Source organism: Colletotrichum chrysophilum (genome assembly GCF_026319265.1).
Source record: "Colletotrichum chrysophilum strain AFK26 chromosome Unknown scaffold_4, whole genome shotgun sequence".
NCBI classification, from domain to species: Eukaryota; Fungi; Ascomycota; class Sordariomycetes; order Glomerellales; family Glomerellaceae; genus Colletotrichum; species Colletotrichum chrysophilum.
Genome location: NW_026517291.1, coordinates 106,275 through 130,361, shown reverse-complemented (window position 1 = coordinate 130,361; position 24,087 = coordinate 106,275). Strand labels below are relative to the sequence as shown.

Genomic DNA, 24,087 nt, shown 5'->3' with positions numbered 1-24,087 from the left:
AATCTGACACCTAAGATTTCAGGCACCAACTCTTTATTGTTGTTTCGCGTCGTCGTTGGGGGCGTGTCCAAGTGGGGAAAGTAAACATTGGTGTCGGGCACTGGGCTACCGACGCACATCGCAAACAAATCCAACATCCAACACCGCCGGACGACAGCCTCATCGCCGACAACACAAAATGCCTCGAGTGGCTAACGTACCGCGCGCTGGCAGCGTCAGAGCGACCTCCGGGTCGATGAACGCTTCGCCCTTCAAGAACTCCCCCGTCAAGTACGTTTGCGACACCGCCGATTCACCCATGTTCCACCCGCCCAGCAACGGTACTAAACAGTATCCAGAATCCCCCTCAACGACGATGTGGAAGAGAAGGCCCGGAGAGCGCAATCGCGCCATGCTCTGCAAGAGCGCCAGAAGAACGAGCTGAAGGCTGCAGCTGCGACACCTTTGCGCAAGGGAAGACACAGCTTGGAGGATATCGAAAATTCGCCCGGTGGCTCCCGGCCTAAGACGCCAGGTGCCCGCGGCAGTCGAGCCCGAACAGTCGTCGACGAAGATGACGACGATATTGTCGTTAGCGGAAGCACAGTTACGCCTATGAAGCGAGTCCCGATTCTCGCAAACTTCGAAGAGTGGATGAAGATGGCCACGGACAACAAGATCAACGCAAACAATTCCTGGAACTTCGCGCTGATTGACTACTTCCACGACATGTCTCTGCTGAAGGAGGGTGATGGAGTCAACTTTCAGAAGGCCAGTTGCACATTAGACGGCTGCGTCAAGATCTACACGAGCAGAGTTGACAGTGTCGCAACCGAGACCGGCAAGTTGCTGAGCGGTCTTGCGGACAGCAACAACAAGAAGAGAGACCGCGACGGTGAAGGAAACGAAGGTGAAGAGAGTGAAGAAGACGAGGTCGATGAGGATGGAAACGTCAGGAAGAAGCCAAAGCGAAAGGTATGCGACATTCAACCCAGAGTACACGCGGAAATGCTGACTTTGAACAGACGCAACGTTCGTCAGAGGCCACTCTTGCACCTAGCTTCTCGTCACTCCAACTCAAGAAGTTCGAGCTTGAGTTCGCCGTGGATCCCTTGTTCAAGAAGACCTCCGCAGACTTTGATGAGGGCGGTGCCAAGGGCTTGCTCCTTAACCACCTCATGGTAGATGCCCAGGGACGCATCGTATTTGACAGCAGTGACGACGTCGGCGATGCGCACACCTCAAAGACAAGAAAGAAGGATACCGCGGCTGATCAAGACGAGGAAGAGGGTACTCCTGAACCATCCATGGTCGAGGAGCCCGAGCCGGAGGAGGAGACTGAAGACGTAGAGATCGATCTCGGTTCTCTTGGTTCTAAGTTCTTCCCCGAACTGAACATTCTGGACGAGCTTGATGTCTGCCCATCGTTGAAGACCTTCGACCTTGGCAACCCCTCCGGTTCTCTGGATATTCCCTTCCTCAGGGCACCAGAGGACTGGAGAGGTGACCAGGACAAGGAGAAGACGGCTGATTTGCTTGGTGATAACTCTGGCATGTTCATTGACGGTGACAACGCCGCTGGTTTCGATGATGACGATCTCGGTCTCGGTGGATTTGACCTGGGCGCGGATGTCGCATTCGGCGAGGGTGGTGAGGCGTGGGCTAGGGAAGCTGCGCTTGAGCCGCAAATGCGCGTATACGACGCCGGTCTCAACAACGACGGCGGTGAAGGTGGTGACGTTGAGATGCTGGACCAGGACAATGGCGACTATGTCATATCCATGAGCCACGCGCAGAATGCCGACAAGATGCATGAGGACATCCTGGGGTACTTCGACCAGGCCCTGCAGAAGAACTGGACCAGCGCCGAGCACTGGAGAATCAGGAAAATCAAGGACATCAACAAGCCAGCAGCTCCAGCCCGGCAACGCAAGGAGAAGGAGCCGTTCGAGATCGACTTCTCCGCGCCGCTGGATAACAACCTGGCTGACGCGCTGTACACAAAGGCCACCAGCAACTCCGCAATCTCCATGCCAAAGAAGGACTGGATCTCCAAATCAAGGAATCTCCTGCCTGACGACAAGCACTTCAACTCCAAGTCTCTTCTTAATCTTTTCCTCAAGCCCAAGGCCCGTCTCAGCAAAAGACGTGTCCTTGGCACCAGAGGCGGCGCCTTCGGAAGCGGCGGCCAGGACAGAGACGTCCCGGCAGGCGAGATGGACGAGGCGTTCTGGGCCAATCAGAAAGAGCCGCTGCACGGCGCCGAAGAGACGGACACGTTGCCGCAAGGCGACTACGACGCCAACTTCTTCCAGGATGACGCACTTCCCTTCGCTGGTGGTCTGGAAGATGAGGATGATGAGTTCGCAGACGCTCGCGAGCACTTCTCGCCTACCGCAGAGGGCGACCCCGGTGTTACTGAGACTGCGGGTATGACTGCTCTCCTCGGCAGCGACGCAGCGACGAATGCCCTAACCGGCGCCTTTGGCACGACGCTAGTCACCCAAACGCGCCGTCTGCGGCCAGACTATGTGCAATACGCACGTGTGGCCAAGCGGGTGGATGTAAGACGTTTGAAGGAGGAAATCTGGAAGGGCATGGGCCTCGAAAGCCTTGAAGCTGTAAGTCTTAAGTCATCCCCGGACGCAAACCCAACGCTCACTCATGTGCAGGAAAACCTTCCCACACCAACCCCGCCCGAGGACCCGTCCAAGGACCCAACGCTAAAGTTCACCGATGTCATGAACAACCTCCAATCAGTATACCCCAGGCCGATGATGGAGGACATCTCTACGAGTTTCTGCTTCATCAGTCTGCTGCATTTGGCTAACGAGAAGGGTCTCGTCGTCGAGAAGACGCCCGATCTCACGGAGCTGATGATCAAAAAGGACTGGACGGCCGAGATCACGGCTGGCGGAGACTAAACGAGTAGGAAATGCATAAAAAGGAACGGGAGCGACGGGCGGATGTGTCTTTGCGATCGTTTGTGCCGCGTAGGCCTTCAGCGGCGTTAATTTGCTTGTAACGACGACATGTTTGGTTTTGCAATGTTGATAATGAATGGGCGGAAAGAATCATTTGTTCCACGCCTTCTCTGGTCTCAGCTGCCTCCAACCGAAGGCATCGCGGGCCGAGTGGGCTCGGGAAGTCCTGGAGTGACGTCTTATGTAATGAATGACAATCGACCGGCCCGAACGGTTTGCCTCGAACTCGCATTAAATAACGATATGCCTGCATTCTCACATCATGCGTCTTGACCGTTTTAATCTGATGAGGGGACCTTCTGGAGTTCCCTTCATCCTAAAGCAATGCCGCTAGCACACGTTCCAACGGCTGGTCCAACCCGACACCTTGGGTCTGGGAAGGGGAGCTAGAGGATCAATCGTGGCCGCTTGGGTCCCCATCCGATGAAGGGTGCCTTGGAGGCGACGGATGCGCTGCTGCCATGCTGTGCAGCATCCGATGTAGGGACGAAGGAAACAACCCGGATCGCTCACCGACGAAACAAGTGTCTCGGTGTTGTGCACGATAGGATGAACACCAATCAAAACAAAAACAGATGCTGCCAGAGTACGTTGCTGGATTTTTTCTTTGCAGTCGGGCTGCGCTGTCGCCTTCTGGGGTCCCTCCTCAAGGAGCATATCCTCCGGGCCGGGAACCACGCTACGCCATAACCCGCATCTCCTTGAGGCCTGAGACATGGTCCTTTTCCCAAACGGCCAGGGCAGCCAATAAAAGCCTGTCCTCAGTACCCATAATACAAAGCCACCAGCAGAGGGCTGGCAGAGAAGTAACGAGGCAATCGAGGGCTTCCGGATGCGGTCTTTGGAGGGACCTCTAGAGCCCTCCAGGCCCTCTAAAGCCCTCCTAGCAAATCAGAAGCCAGCGTTCGCGCCACTTACCTATAGTACTTTTACTACCACTACCTACATAGGAGACGTTGAGGTAGCTATAGCGGGCAGGAAAAGGACCATGTCTCAGGCCTCAAGGAGATAGGCCGTCGTCCCATAGCTAGACTAAAGATCTAAACTTACAGATTGTAGCGCCTGTTAGCCTTATTACTCGCTCTCCAGGGTATAGGAATATATATGTACATATCTCCTTGAGGCCTGAGACATGGTCTTTTTCCAAGCTACCACAGCTACTTCAACACCACCTACGTAGGTAGTAGTAGTATAAATTCCTAGCTAAGTGGCGCAAAAGATAGTATCTGATTTGCTAGGAGGGCTCTAGAGGGCCCTCTAAAGACCGCATCTGGACAGATTACAGGCCTCGTAGGCCCTTAATACTTCCCTACTAGCCCTCTGGTAGTGGCTTTGTATGATGGGTATCGAGGGCAGGCTTCTATTGGCTGCCCTGGCCGTTATGGAAAAAGACCATGTCTCAGGCCTCAAGGAGATGCTTTCTGGGTGGCGGGCTGGGATGGGATTTTTGAGCATGTGTCTGCTTCAGCTTCTGCGTGCGATTTTAGCATGTCTGTGACCTTGCAGCAGCAGCGAACGGGAGATGTGTAGTATGTCTTGAGTTTGTGTGTGATGTCCTATTAAGAGCACAGCTTCTTTCCCTCCTCTTCGAAGTTCTTGTCCTTCCGTCTCTCCTCTCTGCTTGCTTCATTGCAACTTATCTACTCCTCGGTCACGACCAAACCTGCCTTAACGTCGCATACTTAATAGCATGCTACGTTTGCCTCTCCTCGATCAGCTTAGCCTCACCACCTGACGCCCATCGTCAGGTCACTGGTCGAGATCGCCGTTGAGCACGCAGGGTCTAGCGATCGGCGCGAAAAACGCAGACGAACCAAACAAACAAAAAGAAGAGTCGAGCTTCACTGGTTCAGCATGCAGTGTTCACTCACACGGCAAGGGGGGCAGACAATAATACTACAAGGGTCCTCGCTCGGTCTGTGCGCCAAGGCTCGGAAAGGCAATCTACACAGCAAGTTTTTGAGGGCCGGGGAGGGGAGGACCCCGAAATTTTGAGCACACGATGACGTTGGAGGCTCTGGGAATAAGTGCGAAATGGATGCGGTGGTAAGGTATGAACTGACTTGACCTGCATGGGAATGATGTATGTGCCAGGCGGGGTTCGACCGACGCGCCAGACAAAACGAAACAGGGACCCCTTTCACCTTGCTTATTCGCTATTCGCGACTGGGGGAGGGGGACCCTTAAACCTGCACACACATACACACGCACCATGCGCCATGCGCCTGCCTCGTTGGTTGCTCGTCACCTTATCCACCTAGCGGCCGTCCGCATATGCTACTCGCTTCCCTGGCTTGCTGCTTGTGTGTCTGCCTCAAGCTTGGTTGGGCTTGGGCTCGGGGAACTTGGACGTCTGGTGGACAAGAAGTAAAAAGGGCGTCTTCCCACCACATCTTTCTCATTTACGTCACCTCTTTTCCATCTTGTCCATTTGAGATCATCCTTTTTCCTACCCATGGTACGCAGTTCTTGGGCCAGTCACCCATCAACCTGATCAACACGGGACAGTATTTCGTTCAATTTGTACATTCCACTGCCGTCTGTCCTGCTATCTCATACCATATCCTGTTGATTCAGACCTTTTTTCTTTACACTGTTTATATGATTTTCAGCATCTCTGGCTACCAAGAAGCTTCCCTCTTGTCATGCCATTTTCAACCCAGTTTCCGTTTCCTTTCAAGATGAACCATATCGTCTGGTCGTATCGCACAACTCATAGCCTGCTTAGGCAAGAAAGAAAATATCCAAGGTCCGCCATACCCAAGAACGCCAGTGAGGGGGCTTCCAAATACGCCGCCATAAAGTTTCCCAAAAACAATGCCCAGCAAGATGCCAACTCATGAGGGTATTTCAGATAGTCGAACACACCACCCTAGCTGTCCAGATTCGATAGACTCAACATATCCACATCGACGAAAATAAGCAGGCGGGTGAAAGCTCCTCAGGAAGGCCCGCGGCCCGGCAACAAGAAAAATGCCACTGTCTCAACACTCCTTTTCTTCAACAACATCAAATGGTGGCTACATCCACTACGACATTTTCTCAACGTCTGTTATTCAACAACTCAGCTGCGCGTGACAGTTGGTTCAACCCATCAAGTTTCGGAGTGCTTCGGTCTTGGGCCCCCAGTGAGGTCTGCGAGGAGGCATGTGAGGGTGCGTGTGAAGGAGCTATAGACCCCTCAGTTCCCGATGAGGATGAACTGGACTGGAACCGCAACAGCTGCGGTGGCGAGTGGTATCCTTGAATCTTGTTAGCCCTGAGGAAAGCGGTACTCTTGAGGGGTGAACATACCATTCCGACCGTTTTGGGCGACGGTGGGCATATGGGGGAACATTGATTTTTGTTCCTGGAGTGGAGGTGGTGGGCCCGCAGGGAAAGGTGGTGGTTGCACTTCAAATACGGCTGCCCGGGGAGGTTGAGAAACTGGAGAAACCTTGCCCTCGTTGCTGCACAAAGCATGGATCGGGAGAGGGTTGTGACTAGGCGTATGAGGATACGACGGTGCGGAGCCGGATGAGGCAGTACTGCCTGCGGAAGGAAGTGGAGGTGGGAGAGAGTTAGGATGTCTCGAAGGTGCATAACCAAAGCCATTCATCATCTCGGGCGATCTCGAAGCACCATTCAACGATGGTAACACACCCGAAAACGAAGAGATTGAAGGAAGCACTTGAGTTGGGACAGCCTCGGGGTTGGATTGCGTGTCGGTCCATGTTGGGCGACGACTCCGGCTGTGGGTTGCGCGAGGACTTGTCGAGTGCAGGCTCTCGCGATCGAACTGAGTGCTGGTAGGTGAGTGCACCGCCTCATCGGCTGGATGTTGATGTTGCGAAATAGGCGTGGGGACAGCCGTCGAGTATTGTGACTCAGATAACGAAACGACAGACCCTACACGTTGCTTTCTGTTCGGAGGCGGTTCGCTTCCTGGTTGACTCTCGGTTCCGCTGCCAGTACTGCTCAAACTTCCTGGTGTTGCGCTTGCACTTCCGTTGGTTAGTCGAACCCCGGAGTCGAGTTTCTGACGTTTGGATGACTCTTTGGCTGAGAATGCATTAGTAGTGCATGGGAGTTGGAATAAAGCATAGCATCTCACCTTGATTAGCGCTGGCTTGCCTGGCCTTGAAGTCTGCGAGGTATGCCGTGTACTTTCTGAACTCCGGAGTCTTCTTGTACTCGGCCAAATCATGGTTGTACTTCTCCTTTGCTTTCAGAGCCGAGGTTTCATACGGTTCCTTTTCTGCGGGAGTGAGGTTCTGCCAGTGCTCACCAACCAATTTGGCTATTTCGGTAAAAGTCAAATTGCGACCTTTCAACTCGTCGCGCATTTCTGATCCCGAGTTAGTTATGTGACCTCTCTTTCACGCTACCAATCAGGCTTACTGTTGGAAAATAATACATAGGCAGAAGGGGGGCGCTCTGGCGCATTCTCATCCGGCTGACGAGTTGTCAGTGCATATTTCCCATACAAAGCAGTTGCTCGACACATACCTTTGGGTGTCGTCGGTATTTGCGCTTGGCTTGAATTGGGCCCTCTTTGTTCTCGGGCCGCGGTTGATCGGGCCGCTGCGTCTCGGTCTTGGGCTCTTCTACGCTTGCTCTCGTTGGTGATACTAGGGACACATCGGGAGCGTGGCCCCTGGAGTTGGCTATGCGCCTCTGCAATTTCTGTCCCCGATGTTAGAATCTCCCGTTGACATCAGAGTACATGCCAGCTCCTTACACGTCTGTGGCCCAACTTGACACCAAGTGCGTCGCTGAGGCATACGTTAGTCTATGGTGCGCATCGTCGAGGGCGATGTGCTACTGACAGGTCGGATTCCGTGATATCCAAAATCGTGTCCCACGTGTCAAATCCTTGCTCCAGAAAGATGTCGAGATACTGGGAAATGCCCAGCTCCTGAAAGATGCTCTCCAGATTTTGGGCCATCGTGGCAATATTTGTGCCTCTGAATTGGGCTGGTTGTTGGGCGAGTGCTCGTGGTGTGCGCGTCTCGATACACGGCAATATACGGCGTTGAGGCTGTTCAGGGAGTGCCTCGATTAACCAGCGTTGAAGGTTCGTTTTCCGTCGGTCAATTCGTTCCCATCTGATCTAATCGTCTGTTGGAGACGATTCGCGCCGTTTTCCCTCGTTCGAAGTCGAAGCACTTCTAGTCCCTCTCTGTCCAGCTAACAGTCATTGGAAAATTCCGGCGAAAATCAAGTCGCGTCCACTAGGCGGGGAGGCGAGGGCGATGAGGCGACGAGGACGTGTACTCTCGAAATGCTCTGCGCTCCGGGCGACGATGATGGTGCGAAAGCGCTGTGTTGGTCGATGTCGATGCCTTTTTCGTGAAATAGGCGACGGTCTGTTATGTCGAGGTTATTAACGGAGAGTGATAGGGACGGAGGCATGCGGCAGGCCTGGCGTGGATATACCAATATGGTGGCTGCAATGTAAAGAGGGATCTCGATGACATGGTGAAGGAGACCGAGCTCTTGGGTGTGGGACAACGGGATGGACCAAGCAGAGAGGGGCTTTCAAGAATCGGGTGGGATGGATGGATATGTGTGTGTGTGTGTGTAGAGTGTACCGCGTGTTGCGTACTGCGTACACTGACAAGGAAACTGGAACAGTGAAATCGGGAGAGGATACGTACAGAAGCGATGGGGTTTTCTTGCTTTCTAAGCCTGGCAGCAGTCTACTACAAGCGCATGAAGGATAGGGAAAGGCAGACAGAATTGGCGTTGCCAGAGAGAGAAGGGATCTATTGAAACCAGGAGAGATGTCGGCGCGTCAAAGTGGGCGTGGAAGTCGTCGTCGTGTATCGAGACTCCGAGTGTTGCTTGTTCAAGGAGAAGGAAGAGGCTGGGTTTGGGGAAGAAAAGACGAAAGGCCCGCCAGCAAAAGTCTTTTTTTCTTGTCTCCCCTGGGGTTGTTCGAAATTGGGAACGGTGAAGAAACACCAGGGGGGGTCTGTCGACGGTGCGAAAGGTGATGGAAGAACGGAGCGCGAGTTTTCGGTCCAAAAGCGTGAGTGACAGGATGACGAGGTGAAGACGGAAGGGAACCGTTTATCGAGGTGCGAGCTAGTACCAGCCCCGCGGTGATCGACGCAAATTGAAAGGTGAGGTCAGAGGTGTCAAAAGGGAATCTGTCGGGTGGGTGTGTATTGAAGTAGCCTCAGACGTTGCCGCAGAAGTGTGATCCGGGGTGGCATGTCTTTCCTTTGCCCTCTATCACTACCTTATTAGACTGCATAGTACGTCGGTAGTAGGTAGGTAGGTAGGTAAGGCAGAAAGATGCAGGACAAGAAGCAGAAGCAGAAGCAGCTGGAGAGCTACCTAACAAGTACAGGCAGGTCAGGTATGGGCCACCAGAGTTAACAGGCGGATGGTTGTTTGTGTAGTCCAAGGCACCCAGGACGACACCGTAAGCTCCCTGGCGTCTGATCGCAGAAACCGACTTTTGAGGAATCCAACACCGTCACGACGAGGTTTTACTGGAAGCCCATCGCAAATAAAAGCGGGATTCGTCCAGCAGTGACCATGGGGGGCTTCCTAGCCCATGGCAGACCGGGATGCTTGACGAGTCAGGAACAGGAAACGGCCGCTTGGGGGGGGGAGGAGGAACTCTGGATACCTGAGAGGGGCGTACCGGTACATGCGTCAAGTGCCCTGAACCGCCTTCGGCAGCTAACCAGCTGTATCTCGTAGCCCGTACGAGGCACGGGTCCAGTCCATCTCAGTTCAGCGCACTTCAGTCCGTCAGGAATGGGCTGGGCTGGCGTTGGTGTTCAGGTCAACAACGTCCATCCACGCCCCTCTGTCACTCTCACCTGGCTCGCTCTCACGCTGTATTCCGCGATAGGATGCCCGAAGACTTGCAGTAGACGTTTAGCACTGGGTTACCGCTGTGGGTGATCCGTGCCTCCATCAACAGCGACTGTACCAACCTCCATTACCTGAGTCTGGTTCGTACCTGCTTTTACCTCACTCCGTACCTTCTTCCAGCGTTCTCTACCCCGGCTACGTTCGGGCTCTTGAGAACATTGGATGCGGGTAATTCCGCTGTCTCTGAGCAGACATTCTTCAGCTCGACAACAATGGAAACAGGCTTCGACCTCGACCGCTAGAGACGGCTGGCTGGCTGGCTGGCTGCCAGCGACGGTCCACAATTCGCTGCAGAGAATCCGTGGTCGAGATACCTGGCATACCGTCATCACCCAATACCGCCGTTCAAGATTCAAGATTCGAGACTCCCACAAAAGACCATGGCCGCGACCACAACCATGGGCGGCAGGAGATGCGACATCACGTAGCTGTGGTGGATCCCATATCAGCAATGACCAGCCCATGAAGAAGCGAGGGAGAAGAATCCGACACCATGAACAACCCTGCAGTCCTCCAGAGACACATACCGTCGCCTGGGTTAGATGAAGGTCGAGAAATCAAGCAGCCCAGCTCGTGGACCTGGATCTCGATGCTCGACTTCCACCACCGTCGGTCGACCTGCACTTCAAGAAGCCTGCCCCAGACACGCCAGAGTCGCGCTTCTCGACGTGTCAGCGTTTGACCAGGCAAACCCAACATGGCTAAACCCACGCCTCTATGCGGGGAGACGGAGCATCCATCCATGGGCGCAAAGGAACCTGAAATCGAGAATTGCGCCGCGATCGAAAGCCGCTACCACCCCTGCCGTAGCACACTCACGCGGACGTATCTGGCCATTACAGCACCCTACAGCCCACATTGGCACGCTACTATCACATTCGGGGACAGAGTACCCGTCTACCTCGCGGCATTCACAGCCTGGGCTACCTTACCTTACCAACCTGCCTTACTGTGTAGGTCACCACCGCCTGCTGTCGTCCGCAGGCAAGGCGCCGTATCCAACTGTACGGCGCGGGTGAGACAACGGCCGGCGAACCATGACTGCCATGCGATCGCATACACGGCTGCGACGCCGACAGTCACGTTCGCCGTCTCTGGGTTTTGCGGAAGAAACCCCGTGGAAATAAACTCGTCTTCTTACTGGCTGTGTGTTGGACGGGAGTGCCCACTCAAGCGAGCGAAGCACTGCTGTTTCGACGGCTTGTCATCCAGCCGCTCCCAAGACGGGCGACATCTTGAGAGGTCACAAAAACAACACTTCCTCACGAGGCTTCCTATCATTACAGGACAGGCGCTCGCCAACATCACACGGCAGTCCCTTCTAGGGCGCATCGGGTTCTTGATTACTGATGGCACATCCATGCGGTGAAACGCAGGAAGGCGCCGGGCCAATTCGCCGTTGGCTCACCCGGTAACTGTGCGCCCCATCAGTGCACGATCGGGAATTTCGTTTTGTGGCAAAGGGGGCCACCAAAAGCCATCGTCAGCCGGTGATTGCGCATTTGGCCGCAAATGGCATTTCCAATTTTCTTACCTCTCAGTCACCCATTGTCGGGTGTGAGGCTGAGAAGTGCATGCACCTTGACCGGGTCGTCACGGCCCCACAATCCATCAAAGCGTTCTGGAACTTGGGCCATCTCGACCTCGACCATGACCACTCGCCCGCCCAAGCCAGACGCGGACCAAGGCCAGCGACACCGAGGTCCATGATCCAGACGCAGAGATGCCCCATTTGCCAAGGTCATGGAATGGAAACTTGCATCCAGAATGGTTTTCCGACGTTGACTTGCTCGTCCTGCAGATGTGACGCCGGGGCACACTCTCCAGGCAGCCCGTCTCAAGGATCACGGATACTTCATCAACCATGTTCTGCCACTCTGCCTAGGACTAGCTCACACGGGATATCCACAACCACGTTCGGCCTTGATGAATATCAGGACATCGACGATGACCTGTCAGCTTCATTAAGCTCTGAAAAATATGGAACGACGCAGAGTTCTGATGGCAGCACCACCTCGCCTCGTCCGAGGGCAAGTGCAACTAAGCTGTTGCACTGTTGTTTATCCATGCATCAATCGTCATGGTTATGGGCCCTCGCTCGTCCGGGACGTTAACTGAACGTTCTGGACTCTTCAAGCGAACGCTGAGCGAACGTCTGGGCCAGCAAACCGAACGCAGCCACTAGGTATTCAAAGGCCAACATTCTTGTCGACGCTACCCTACCGTATGCACACTCCAATCCGACCGAGAAGGATGGGGGAGGGCGTCGGCCTATCGATTTTCCAATTAAGGGCAGAGGGTTTCGCTGCGGAACGCGCTACACGTCAAGTGGTAGCGTTACAAAGCACCGATGCGCAAGTCACCTCCCAACTCGACCATCGATAGGCTTCCCGCCGTGACGTAGATTCGATGCGGCGCGTGGCTTTCGGAACCTACCACTTCACTGGGGTCCTTGGGGCCTGATGGCCATGCCGACTGACGTTAGGTTGTAGGTAACGGCAAGGCGCTCGCGGGCCACAGTTTCATCAAAGATGGGAAATAGCGGGCAGAGAAATGGGCAAAGAGGTGATGTGCGCGCATCGAGGAGCGATCGGCTTCTCCAGGCGCCGACCGAATGGAGACTGTTGGTGTGGGAGACATGGGAAGAGGAAACAAAACACCAGCATGGACAGTACGATAGTACGAACACTGACACCAAGGCTACAGGATCGTCAATCGAGTTTCGCTGCTGGGCCTTTTGAGCAGTGACTCTTCGTCATGGTAGTGTCACCTCCATGGCCTATATTTTGTGGTGTCTGATAGATGTAGGACGGCGGCACAGACGATCGCGATGATCCAGCGGCAGAGGCAGCAGCGACAGTGAGGGTACCAACCGTATGTTACGGAAGGGTGTGGTGGTTGTCGCACACGGTGAAATCAACATCTCGATCCTCGAACGCCCATTCCAAGTCATCGAGATTCAGCAAATGCCACCAGTTGTGCTCGAGAAGATTGGACGCCAGTGCGTCAGAAGGGGTAGCATCCCATGTGCTTTGTTTGGGATCTGATGGTTCTCGATGAAAGTCTCTGAAAATCCGATCTGTGTGCGGAGGGGTTTTGGTCGATATCTGGGCTTGGGCTGCGGCATCGAACAGTCAGATGGAATCTCCAAGAAAAAGCAAGTGCGCCATTGACGAGCCTAGTAAGGGGAAGGTTGACAGTTTCCGGTCTCCCAACTGCTAAGTGGAGCGACCTAGCAACATGCCTGAGGAGAAAGCGAATGGAAGTCGCCAGGTACCCGCTCCAAGTATCGATACCAAGGCCTCGTGCAGCGACAAGAACTCGCATCTGTCTTGGTCTTCAGCTTCCACTTTTCGCGCTTCAGCAGGCTTCGTATCGTTTTACATCTTTGCAGACCCTACAGCAGCACAGTCTCTGGACAGCCTGACAGGCTTCTCTCAGCAGTCCACCTCGAGGCTTGAAGGCTGGACCTGGATGGCAGCTCAGATGCTAAGGCAAGGTATCCGTATGTGGCCAGGCATGCGCTCGCCGTACCGATGCTCTACAGGCACTTACACAGTCACACACCCACCACACCCACTGAAGCTGCTGACAGGCCAAGCAGGCACGGCATTGGCTGCGCCTTCGGCGTGCACTCCGGTGGTCATTCAATAACTATGCACAGGTACGAATAGAATAGCCTGACGGCGGCCTTCCAGGATGCGACAACATCAGACCAACGCCGATGCACTTCGATGCGATGGTACCGCCGGTCATGATACTTCTTGACCTTAAGCTTTGGAATCTGAGCATGAGTTGGCTCATTCAGGAAGAGCAGGCCATCTCAGCCATCCAACTACCGAATGACGATCGACTGAAAGAGTCAGGTGCTGTGATTACCTTCAGCCGAATGGGCCGCGATAGTTTTGGACCCTTGCTATCGTGTCCCATGTCTAGGTTGTATCTGAATCTTTCTCAAGGATGTATGGCGTATCACGGCCATTGGTCATGTATAAACAACTTTGTTGCCAGATGCAGCCTAGGAGTCATCTGTTCGAGAAAGCCCATCTCGATGAACAACTGGGGAATGAGGCAATTGGTCCAGGCGAAAAAGAAAGCTGGCTGGAATCGGCCGATTGCTTAACGTGCACCGGGGAATCAGACGCAAAAAGTGTAGTGCCCAGAGGCGGATTCGAACCGCCGTCAACACGGTATCGCTGAGTGATGGAGACCACAACGTATCATCCTAACCAACTAGACGATCTGGGCGACCAAAGAAGTTGAAAGTCGCCCTCTTTCAACAGGCTATAAAGGTGTGAGTGCAAGTGCGTGCATCCTTGCGGGCAGTGGCCTCCATCTTTTCGCGTGGCACCTGCCCAGTGGCATCCCAGTTGCTTCACCTCAGGCAAGAGCGCACATAAGGGAAGGCATCACCTAAGCAAAGCAAACAGAAGGAGGACCCCCACCCGGTCTGTGTGTCCCAGTGTTTTGGGAAGGAAGTGAGGGGTTTGAGCCATGACGGCAATTCTGTCGCCCGACGTCAAAAATTCCGCCCAAGTCCTTACAAAATCCCATTCCTCCATCCTAGAAAACCCGTGTTAACAGACCCTTGAGACGACACCGAATTTTCGCCATTCGCTCGGCATTACCGAATTCCTCCAGCCTCACTAAGCTCAGGCCACCGCCAACACAACACGCCTTCCTGAGCCAAACCGAATTCACACGACTCTCCCGCCATAGCCTCGAGAAATCCGCTTTTGAGGGGGTCTCCTTGTGAAAGAAGCTACGAAGTACGAACACACTACCGCGTATCTCCCAGCCCGCGTGGTTCAGGCATCGAGCGTTGAAGAGAGGGTATCCGCATTTCCCACATTACGGCAGACTTACAACAAAAGGCGAAAGAGCCCGGATACAGAAAAAGAGGGCGACACTCCATCACCGGCCCCCCAAATCAGGCCACATTCTACTGATTTTTCCAGCTATTTTTTTCCCTACCTCCAAAAGCCCTCCATTCGCTCGCCCCGTCGCCGTCTCCGAACATGGCCCCAGCGTCTCAGGAGCCCGAGTCCGCCTCCGCGACTACGACCAGGCCCGACAACGACTCGTCGGTGGACAACATCGCCCAGGTATGTACGAATAGCCCGTATCTGCGCTTTTTTAGAACCCCGACAGAGCAAGGGGGCTGCCGGGGGGTCATGCTTATGCAGAACTTCTGCCTCGAGCTTTCAACCGGCGTCCGCCCCGTCCTCCTCCCCTGGGTCCTCGGTCACCGTGGTTTGTCTCTCACTTTCGCTCTCATCCTCGGTTCTCAGGCTCGCTCCTCCTCAGCTTCTCAATTCCGGGCCTACGCCACGCTCCGCTCCTCTCCCCGGCGCTCCTGCACCATTGAGACCCATTCGCCGTTATTTTGTCACGCTCGCTGATTCGCTCAAAGTTCCCATCCATCGGAACTGGAGCGGTCTGGGCCCTCCCCTGTGTTGTGGGCGTTAAGGTGGGGTCCAGGACCGATGATGTGTCGAGACGGCAACAACCAGCGAGCCGCCGGTTGGTTGGGTTGACTTGGTTGCTGGTTCCCGGTGTTGCAGCCGAGGACTTGAGGAGTAGCGAGCCCGCCTGCCCGCCGCAAAGAGCAAGCACTTTGCGAGTATGAGAGAGAGCAGAGAGCATAACCACTAAGGCAAGGGCCCAGCGGCACTGCGGTAGAAGGGGGTGGCAGGATGTGACTATCTATGGGATACCCCCCCTTTTTCACTTTTCCAGGGCTGACCACGTTTGGGGCGCGTTCTAGGCCTACAAGGACCTCCAAAGGTACGCTCAATCAACGAGCATTTTTCCATCTTCTCCCTCCCCGCTCCCTTTTCTGGAAGGGCGAATGCCAGCACTGCCTTTCTGCATGCGCCCCCTAGGTGTGAGCCATTGAAACGCCCCTCTTCCCCTACCACAACAGTCGGAATGGCATGTTTGCACCCTGGGCTTGAAGACGGAGCTGCCTCCGAAGCTGCAAAGTGCGCTTAGGAGGAATGAACCCGGGCGAGCGCCACAGCCAACCATCCACAGCACAGCGCAGTGAAGCACAGAGTGCAGCACCTCGCCCAATCTGCTTTCGGATCCCTGCGCTGCGCAGCAACACCAGGTCGCCAACAGCTTTCTGATCACTTTTTTACGGAATAACGTCCGCAGCCCTGGGCTCCTCGGACTTCGGTGGGCGCAGGTGCATCTCGTTTCCGGCTGAGGATTGCGGTCTGGACCAACCCAGGCCTTTTCAGATTTGGATATGGCCAAACCACAATCTCCATGGCAATTTTCCAACAGAAAGAAAAGCCATCGATACCATCAATTTGCTCGCCACTCCCTACCGCTCCGCTCGTGATGTTTTTTGTCTAGGACGATGCATCGAAGCGAGACACTTGCCGGTCTCTTTACCAGGTAGAGTTGAAGGAGGGGTAATGGGCTGTGGTACGACTGTGTCCAAATCCTCCCGTCACCAGACAGCGTGAGATGAGGGCTTTCGGTTACCGCTCCCCCAGCAAAGCAGCCACCTCGGGAAAGGTTCTAGGCCCTCTAGTCAGACCGTCCGCCCAGAACCCAGGGATGAACGCGCTTTCAACAGTTCTCACACGGGGATAAAGCTCCCGTTCCGGTCTCAGCTGGTGGCCATCTCGATGTTCGAGGCCATTCTTTCGTGTCTGGCATGGACTGCCAAACCCCCCTCCCTAATAGCCACCAACCCCTCTCTCTTGCGTCCGGTCCAGCCAAGCGGCGATGCGGAAAAGATAGATTCCCATTCATATTTGCCCTTCCAGCCGCGTCCTCGTGACCGCTTTTTCTCCACGCCGAAATTCAGATATTGGACTAACCGAGAACCGCAAACAGAGGCGAGCAGGCTGCCAGCGCGCTCGAGGCGAACCTGACGAACCTTGAGAATAGACTGGACGCCCTCCTAGCTGCCTTTGAATCTTCCGAAGGAGGAGCTGAAGCTCCGAAGGACACGAACGACACCCACAATGGAAACACCCCCAGCGGCCAGAAGCACAATGAGGGGTCCGGGCCCGATGCCTCAGGAGCGGCGAAGAAGCCTTAGACGGACAGGCCGGATTCCAAAAGTGTTGTGACGAACTTACGTGGGTCGAGAGACGGAGCGATAACCACTTTTCATGTTCTTCGGTACCGCTGGTCGCCCTCTCTTCATGATCCTGAAATCCGACGATCAGTGCTGGGAATCGATGCTAAGGGCGGACTAAAACATGGGGATTTGCAATTGCTGGTATGGAAACCGCTGGGTGGCGATATTTGGGGGCAAGTTCCCGCGTGGGCGGACACGACGATCCCTTGTCGGAGATCAGGGGCGGTATTGATCAGCATGGTCCGGCTCTTCCTCCCCGACCTGTCCTATCACATCTCGTCTTGTCGACTGCATCCCATCCTATCTCGATAATTCGTCTGTTTGATCGGAAAAGATGTGCGGATTTGCGGTTCTGGACGGCCGGTGATTATCGTAGGAAGCGTCAAACGCACGCGGGAGGAGGGGAGAGGAGGGGGATGGGGTGGTCTGTTTTCTTTCCTGTCAACATTCTTTTGCCACTCGCCAGGGCTGGCCAATATCTGCAGCTGCAACACATTATCGCCCCCTAGGACTTATCACACATATTCGCCATCCTGCGTCTTGCCCAGATTTGTGATCGCGATGTCTTTTTAGCGTGTGTCGCCTGGTGATTTGGAGGGAAAACAAAGTGACTTTTGATATTTGGGCCGGTACTTTGATGCCATGGTGTGGTGGTGCAGAGAAGCTATGGGCTGCGGAGGAGGGGGTGGAAAGTGTCAACAAGTGAGGGGCAGGGAAAAAAAAAACATGGGTTTGTAGAATGCCGCTTAGGACCAGCGCAGAATTGCATGCCTTTTGTGGTGTGATTGTTAAATTCGCGGCCGATTTCCCTCCCTCGCTCCTTCGGCCGGCGAGCGAGCGAGCGAGCGAGATGCTCGGATGGAGCCCCCCGCCCCCATCCCCCTCATCATCGTGTGCGGCTGGTTTGCTTCACATCCCCCTCGCACGATTCCCTCACATTCAATCGTTGGCGAATTCAATATAGTGTAGATGGACATCAATCACGACAGTAATTTGTTTCGACGAGCTCGGCAAATTCAGCCTTTCCTTATACGGCGGCCTTGCTTCTCTTGATATCAATGATGTAGTCTCGGGACCCCCAACCCATCTGACGCCCTTGTTGCTGGTAAACCTGATTTGAGCAAGGAGAAAAGGAAAATCAAGAAAATTCAGAATCCCATCTTTCCCCGCTATCAACCGTCAATGCCTGTTCTTGAGTAGTGGAAACTTCTTTCCCAATTCTTCGTCTTCGTCGTCGAAATAGCCCTTCCAACCAACAGACACAGCCCAAAGCTGTTCAAGCTGAGGGCTAAGCTAATCGCCCTATATAGGAGACAACCCAAATTCACAGCAGGCCCATATGTGGATGCCAGAAACTTTCATCTCATCCTCCTGTCTGTCCACCCCTGGGTACCAACAGTAAAACTACAATCGAAGGTTAACGAGATTGTGAAGAATGCGGGCAGTGTGACGCCTGTCCCTCCCTCCTGTCTGAAATACCAAAATAAAGATAAAAACTCCCAACGACCTCCATAATCCCATTGACCCCCTCCCTTGTGTGCATACGCATCTTAAGAGATCCAGTGTGCTCAAAAAAGAAACTGTCTCCCCCTTGTCGCATGTGCTTGCACACTATGCACAACCCGTCTTTATAACGAAACTCGAAAACAGTGCTTCTTCTTGTCTTGAAATGCCTTCTGCTGCTTGAAGGAGTCGTGCCGCTCGTAAACAGTTGTGATGGGAGAGATGTGTCGGATAAATTGAGCAAGCAGCGGCGTCCAGGTGCTGTATCCATCCTCCAATGCTCCTCCATCTTTCTTGGGTATTGCTTCGTAAAACGATGCTACTCGTTTGGCTTACTCGGGTCGCCACTTGCGTTTTTTCTGAGCCTGTCCCTGCACATCCCAGTTAGGAACTATGTGACCTCAGCAGCAGCTACGCGCACGAACAAGAAACCAAGTTAGCTTGTTAGGCTGCGCGAGTCGGAAAGGCCGTTACGTGCCCTAGTTATGGGATCCTCCTGATCCGCCGTGACCAAGGACGGGCTAGCCAGACTAGGCCCTGTCATTGGTTCTATTGATGAAAAGGCTCGGTTCTCCAGAGGTGGGCGGAGGTGAGACTGAGGTTGCTCATTCCCGGTGGCCTTAACCCTGGATTGTTGAGCAAGATCTCTCTCCCTGTTCTTCTCCAGCAGCTGACCCCCCAGGGTAGCACACTTGAGAATGGTCTGGATGAGGTGGTTTTGCTGCAGGGGCTTGGACAGGTATTCGTCCATCTGGGCCTGGATGCACTTCTCACGGTCACCCATCATGGCGTGGGCTGTCAGGGCAATGATAGGGGTACGATGCGAGCCAAGGCTTCGCTCATACTCGCGGATCTTGCCAGTTGCCTCAAAGCCGCCCTGCCGGGTGGGGTTAGCTCGCAATCAAGATAGACATGTAATAGAAATTCCGGGACTTACCATGATGGGCATTTGTACGTCCATGAGGATGACGTCAAACTTCTTCCGCTTGATTGCCTCGACGGCTTCAAGACCGTTGCCGACAACAGTGACCACGTGGTGGTACTTCTCGAGGATCTTGACTGCAAGCCTCTGGTTGACTCGGTTGTCTTCTGCAAGCAGAATCTCGAAGGACTTGGTGTTATCCGCAAGCGATGGCGTGGCGCGGTTCTCGAGGGCAGGTATCATGCCATTGCCCAGGTCAACCGCTGTGCATGGTGTTGTCATATACGACGTGATGCCCAGATCCAAGCAGGACTTGAGGTTCACATGAACGACAGGCGCCAACAGAACGATAGGCAGGTACTTGAAGTCATCCACCGACCTGAGTCTGCGAGCGGTGTCGATGGAGTCGACGATAATAACGTCGTATGGCATCGCTTGAGCGTCTCGAACTCCAGTGAGCAATGGGTCCTTTTCCGACTGAACAACGACGGGCTGCAGGCTGATCTTATGAAGCATGTCCCGGATCTGTTCGCCGTACGAGGTCTGGGCCTTGTCGACGAAGAGAACTTGGTGACCCTTGTAGGGCTTGATCTGCTTCTCAATGGACTCGACGCCGAGATCTGACAGGCGAACGCGACATGTGAAGTGGAACTCACTGCCCTGACCGTGCTGGCTCTTAACCCACAAGTCACCGCCCATGAGCTTCACTAGACGCTTCGAAATGGATAGACCAAGTCCGGTGCCGCCGAACTTTCTAGTCATGGATCCATCGGCCTGCTGGAAAGTGTCGAAAATGAGGTCGAGCTTGTCGGCCGCGATGCCAATACCCGTGTCGGTAACAACGAATTCAATGGCATATTGGTCGGGGTTGCACTTCCAAACCACCGGATCGGCCTTCTTAATTGTAAGACTGACCTCTCCATGCTCGGTGAACTTGATGGCGTTGCCGACAAGGTTCAGGATGATCTGCCTAAGACGGAACGAATCGCCAATGACATGGTCGGGTACTGAGGAGTCTACTCGGTACGTGAGGTCGAGGAACTTCTCGTTGGCTTTCACAGCCAAGGTCTTGAGAGCATTGAAGACCGTACCACGCAGAGTGTACGGAATCTCCTCAATGACCATCCTCCTAGCCTCAATTTTGGACAAGTCCAAAATGTCGTCAATGATCGTGAGCAGACTGTTGGCAAGACTGTTGACGATATTTAACATTTCTCGCTGGTATTGTGTCAAGTCCGTGTCGAGGGTGAGTTGTGTCATGCCGATAATACCGTTCATGGGTGTGCGAATCTCGTGAGACATATTTGCCAGGAACTCCGATTTCGTCTTGTTCGCCAACTCTGCCGCCTCACGAGCTTGTGTGTTCCTCTGGATACTATCCCGTAAGTTTGACACCATCTGATTGATTTTTCGTTTCAGTTCGTCCATTTCGCCAGATGCTTCAACCTCGACGAGTTTCGTGAAGTCCCCGTCCGTCGCCAGGTTGGTTATGTCAGAGAATGCGCGCACTTGAGTCGTCAAGTTGCTGGCCATGGTATTGACGTCCGTCGTGATCTCCCGCCAGCGACCCTTCAAGCCGGCAGGGTCTGCTTGTGCACCCATCTTGCCGTCAACACCGACGTCTCTGGCTACTCGCTGCACTTCGTTGCAGAAATTAGAAAGCCTGTCAACCATGTTGTTTATGGTCTCTTTGAGAACCCGGATTTCTCCTTGAGCCTCAACTTCGATCTTCTGGCTCATGTCGCCATTCGCAATAGCCTGTGTGACGGTTGAAATGCTGCGGACCTGTAACGTAAGGTTTGAGGCCATGGTGTTGACGTTTTCTGTGAGGTCTTTCCATTTGCCTTCCACGTTGTCGACCTGAGCTTGTCCGCCCAGAGTTCCGTCAGTGCCGACCTCCCTCGCGACTTTGCTGACCTCGAAAGCGAACGTGCCCAGACGGTCAACCATAGTGTTGATGGTGTTCTTGAGATCAAGAATCTCACCGCGGACAGGCACTCGGATTTTCTCTGTGAGATCACCGTTGGCGACGGCGGTCGTGACCTTGGCAATGGCTCGAACTTGCGTTGTCAAGTTCATGGCCATACCGTTGACGTTCTCAGTAAGGTCTCTCCAAGTTCCCTCGACATCATGAACGGTGGCTTGACCACCGAGACGGCCTTCGGTGCCGACCTCTCTGGCAATCTTGGTGACTTCCCGAGCAAATTGTTGAAGTTGGTTAACCATAGAGTTGATGGTAGACTTGAGGTCGAAGATCTCGCCCCGGCAATCCGCTTGAACCTTTTGAGTGAGATCTCCCTTGGCGACGGCAGTCGTCACCTTGATGATGTCCCGCACTTGTGTCGTTAAATTGTTTGCCATAGCGTTGACGTTGACCGTTAATTCGTTCCACATGCCCTTGACGCCTTCAACATCAGCCTGTCCGCCGAGTATGCCCTCGGTTCCGACATCACGGGCGACGCGAGTGACCTCAGATGCAAATGTCCGCAGTTGATCCACCATAGTGTTGATTGTTTGTTGCAGTTGCAGAATTTCACCACGAGCAGGACGTTCAATCTTCTTGGTCAAGTCACCGTGGGCGACAGCCGTGGTTACCGATGCAATTTCGCGCACTGCGCATTTTGTCAGACGGAACATGTCGCGAAGACCGTTGTTATCGACGACTTACCTTGATCCGTGAGATTCTGAGCCATGACGTTGACTGTCGTCTGGTTAGCTTATGCACTGAAGACTGCATTGAGATGCATGCATACCGTTGTCCGTGAGTTCTTTCCATGTACCATCGACACCTTCGATGCGGGCCTGACCGCCGAGCAAACCTTCGGTTCCGACCTCGCGGGCGACGCGGGAGACTTCGCTTGAGAATACCTGCAGCTGATCCATCATGGTGTTGATTGTCCGTTTGAAAGTAGTGATTTCCGGGTCCATTTCGACGGTGTTCATGCGGACCTTCTTGGAGAGGTCTCCGCGTGCGACAGCTGTAACGATCTCACCAATTTCCCGCAGGGCCTTTTGGAAGGCCTCGTTGGCCTTTTGGTGTTTCCATAGTTCCCGTTCCAAGGTAGCGACTCTTTCTTGCTCGATCTTGAAGAAGGCCTGCTCTTGCAGTTCCTTCTGCTCAAGAAGCTGGGCGCTAACACTACTTATTTCCTGTCTCGCGCTAGAAATGCCCTTCTCCTGATCAAGTACCTTCTCTTGCAAGCTTTCCAAGGCTTCATCAGTCAGCGGGCTGCCTGCGAGGCTTGGGTCGTCTGAGGCGGTACCTTCGCGTTGGAATTTTGGCCTGGGAATGGGGCGGCTATTTGACGATGATGGCGATGTGGCCTCGGAGTCGTCGCCGAACAGGGAATCGTGGACCTCGTTGGGGGTTTCCGGGAAAGCGACGGATGCGTGGGCTCTGTTCTCGAGCTTCTCGATTCTCTGGGCAAGCTTGGCCAACTCGGCCTCCAGACTGCGCTTCGCCGGGGTGTCACGACCGGGGAGCTCGATTCGCGCGTCGGCCTTGAAGGGGAGGGACATCGGTGTCGAGCCGTCGGCGGCGAGGGATTGCACGATGGCCGCCGCGGCGGCCAAAGCAGAGTCGTCGACCATCCTGTTTCTGTACAGTTTACAACCTGAGCAGAGAGAGACAGCTCAAGGAATTGGTAGAGAAAAGGTATTTGCGGTCGAGGGAGTGGAGGCCGCAGAGGGTAGTTCGGTGGGAAAGGAACGGGGCGGATATAGATTCAGAAGGAGTCGTGAGCAATCGGCAGCATATTAGCTCTGGTCAAGTCCTGGAACCAAAGTGAATACAGCAGCGAGAGGTGTGGTGGGATAGGCGAGAGTCTTTTCACCGCCCGAACCTCGTTGATTCGCCGCGTGTTAGACGATGGCGCTCTTGTCTGCGGTGGTGCAGGAAGGACTGATGGGGGTGAAGTATGGGATGGTAGGTAGGTAGGTAGGTAGGTAGGTAGGTTATGTGAGAGGAAGTACGAGGGAAGGAGTTGGTGTAGGTGGGTTTGTCGGTATAGGAAAGAAAGAGGGTGAGTTGAAAAAGCAATGAGGCGAGCAAATAGTGAGTAGACACGCCCCAAGAATGGTCAGGCGGATAGGACGAGCTGCTGCTAGAGGTCGCAAAGAGCCAAAGCGAGGGAAGGACCACTGCACTGGAGAAGAGAGGAGATAAGGCGGAACAAGATGCAACAGGGGGGGCTAAACGGATACCACAGCGGATGGAGAGGAGGGCGGATGTAGGGATTGGGGTGGGATGGGATAGGCAGGCGAGGGGAGGGGGGGGCTTGTGGGAGGTGGAGAGAGGATTGGTTCGACGAGGCGAACCTCAGAGACGGTGCGGTGCAGGTGAGAGTACGGATGCTGCTGCTGCTGCTGTTGCTGCCACTACCGCTGGTGTGGCTAATGCCGCTGCTGGTTGGACAAGCACTTGAAGGTGCGGCACAGGGTTGGCATCTGTACAGCATACCGGGACAATTCATATCCAAGAGGTGCGCGAGCATGTAGTTGTACCTCGAGTAGGTTTCCGAGGCGGGATACACTCGGTCTACCTGAGAGGGGGGCTACGCAGGTACCTGCCTTGAGCCGCCGTCTTCCAATGAGAGGGGAGAACAGCGTAGCGCTAACACCATTCTGTCCAGCCTTGCGTACCTTCCTACGCCAAAACTGCAGCTACGGGTACTTTCTGAGTCGAACGGGTGTCCATATCATCCAGCGAATAAGATCGGCCCAAG

At 54.3% G+C, this 24,087-nt stretch overlaps 4 protein-coding genes and 1 non-coding gene across 5 annotated transcripts; 2 read left to right on the top strand and 3 right to left on the bottom strand.

The window, feature by feature from the left end:
• Positions 1–178: 178 nt before the first annotated feature.
• On the top strand, positions 179–2,903 carry COL26b_000930 (uncharacterized protein; the record flags this gene model as incomplete). The annotated part of the gene is made up of 4 exons (XM_053173892.1): positions 179–270; positions 339–954; positions 1,005–2,600; positions 2,652–2,903. 4 exons carry the CDS (start codon positions 179–181, stop codon positions 2,901–2,903), a joined length of 2,556 nt encoding a protein of 851 aa, XP_053042009.1.
• A 4,112-nt stretch (positions 2,904–7,015) lies between these two features.
• Positions 7,016–7,890, bottom strand: COL26b_000929 (uncharacterized protein; the record flags this gene model as incomplete). The annotated part of the gene is made up of 4 exons (XM_053173891.1): positions 7,016–7,242; positions 7,344–7,398; positions 7,452–7,599; positions 7,772–7,890. 4 exons carry the CDS (start codon positions 7,888–7,890, stop codon positions 7,016–7,018), a joined length of 549 nt encoding a protein of 182 aa, XP_053042008.1.
• Positions 7,891–13,992: 6,102 nt separating this feature from the next.
• Positions 13,993–14,084, bottom strand: COL26b_000928. The gene has a single exon. It is a non-coding gene; the product is annotated as a tRNA-His (tRNA).
• A 770-nt stretch (positions 14,085–14,854) lies between these two features.
• Positions 14,855–16,896, top strand: COL26b_000927 (uncharacterized protein; the record flags this gene model as incomplete). The annotated part of the gene is made up of 3 exons (XM_053173890.1): positions 14,855–14,941; positions 15,604–15,623; positions 16,689–16,896. 3 exons carry the CDS (start codon positions 14,855–14,857, stop codon positions 16,894–16,896), a joined length of 315 nt encoding a protein of 104 aa, XP_053042007.1.
• Positions 16,897–18,877: 1,981 nt separating this feature from the next.
• COL26b_000926 (uncharacterized protein) lies at positions 18,878–22,954 on the bottom strand (the record flags this gene model as incomplete). Its single annotated transcript, XM_053173889.1, has 4 exons — positions 18,878–19,318; positions 19,379–21,975; positions 22,032–22,064; positions 22,117–22,954. The coding sequence occupies 4 exons, from the start codon at positions 22,952–22,954 to the stop codon at positions 18,878–18,880; spliced, it is 3,909 nt and encodes a 1,302-aa protein (XP_053042006.1).
• Positions 22,955–24,087: the final 1,133 nt, after the last annotated feature.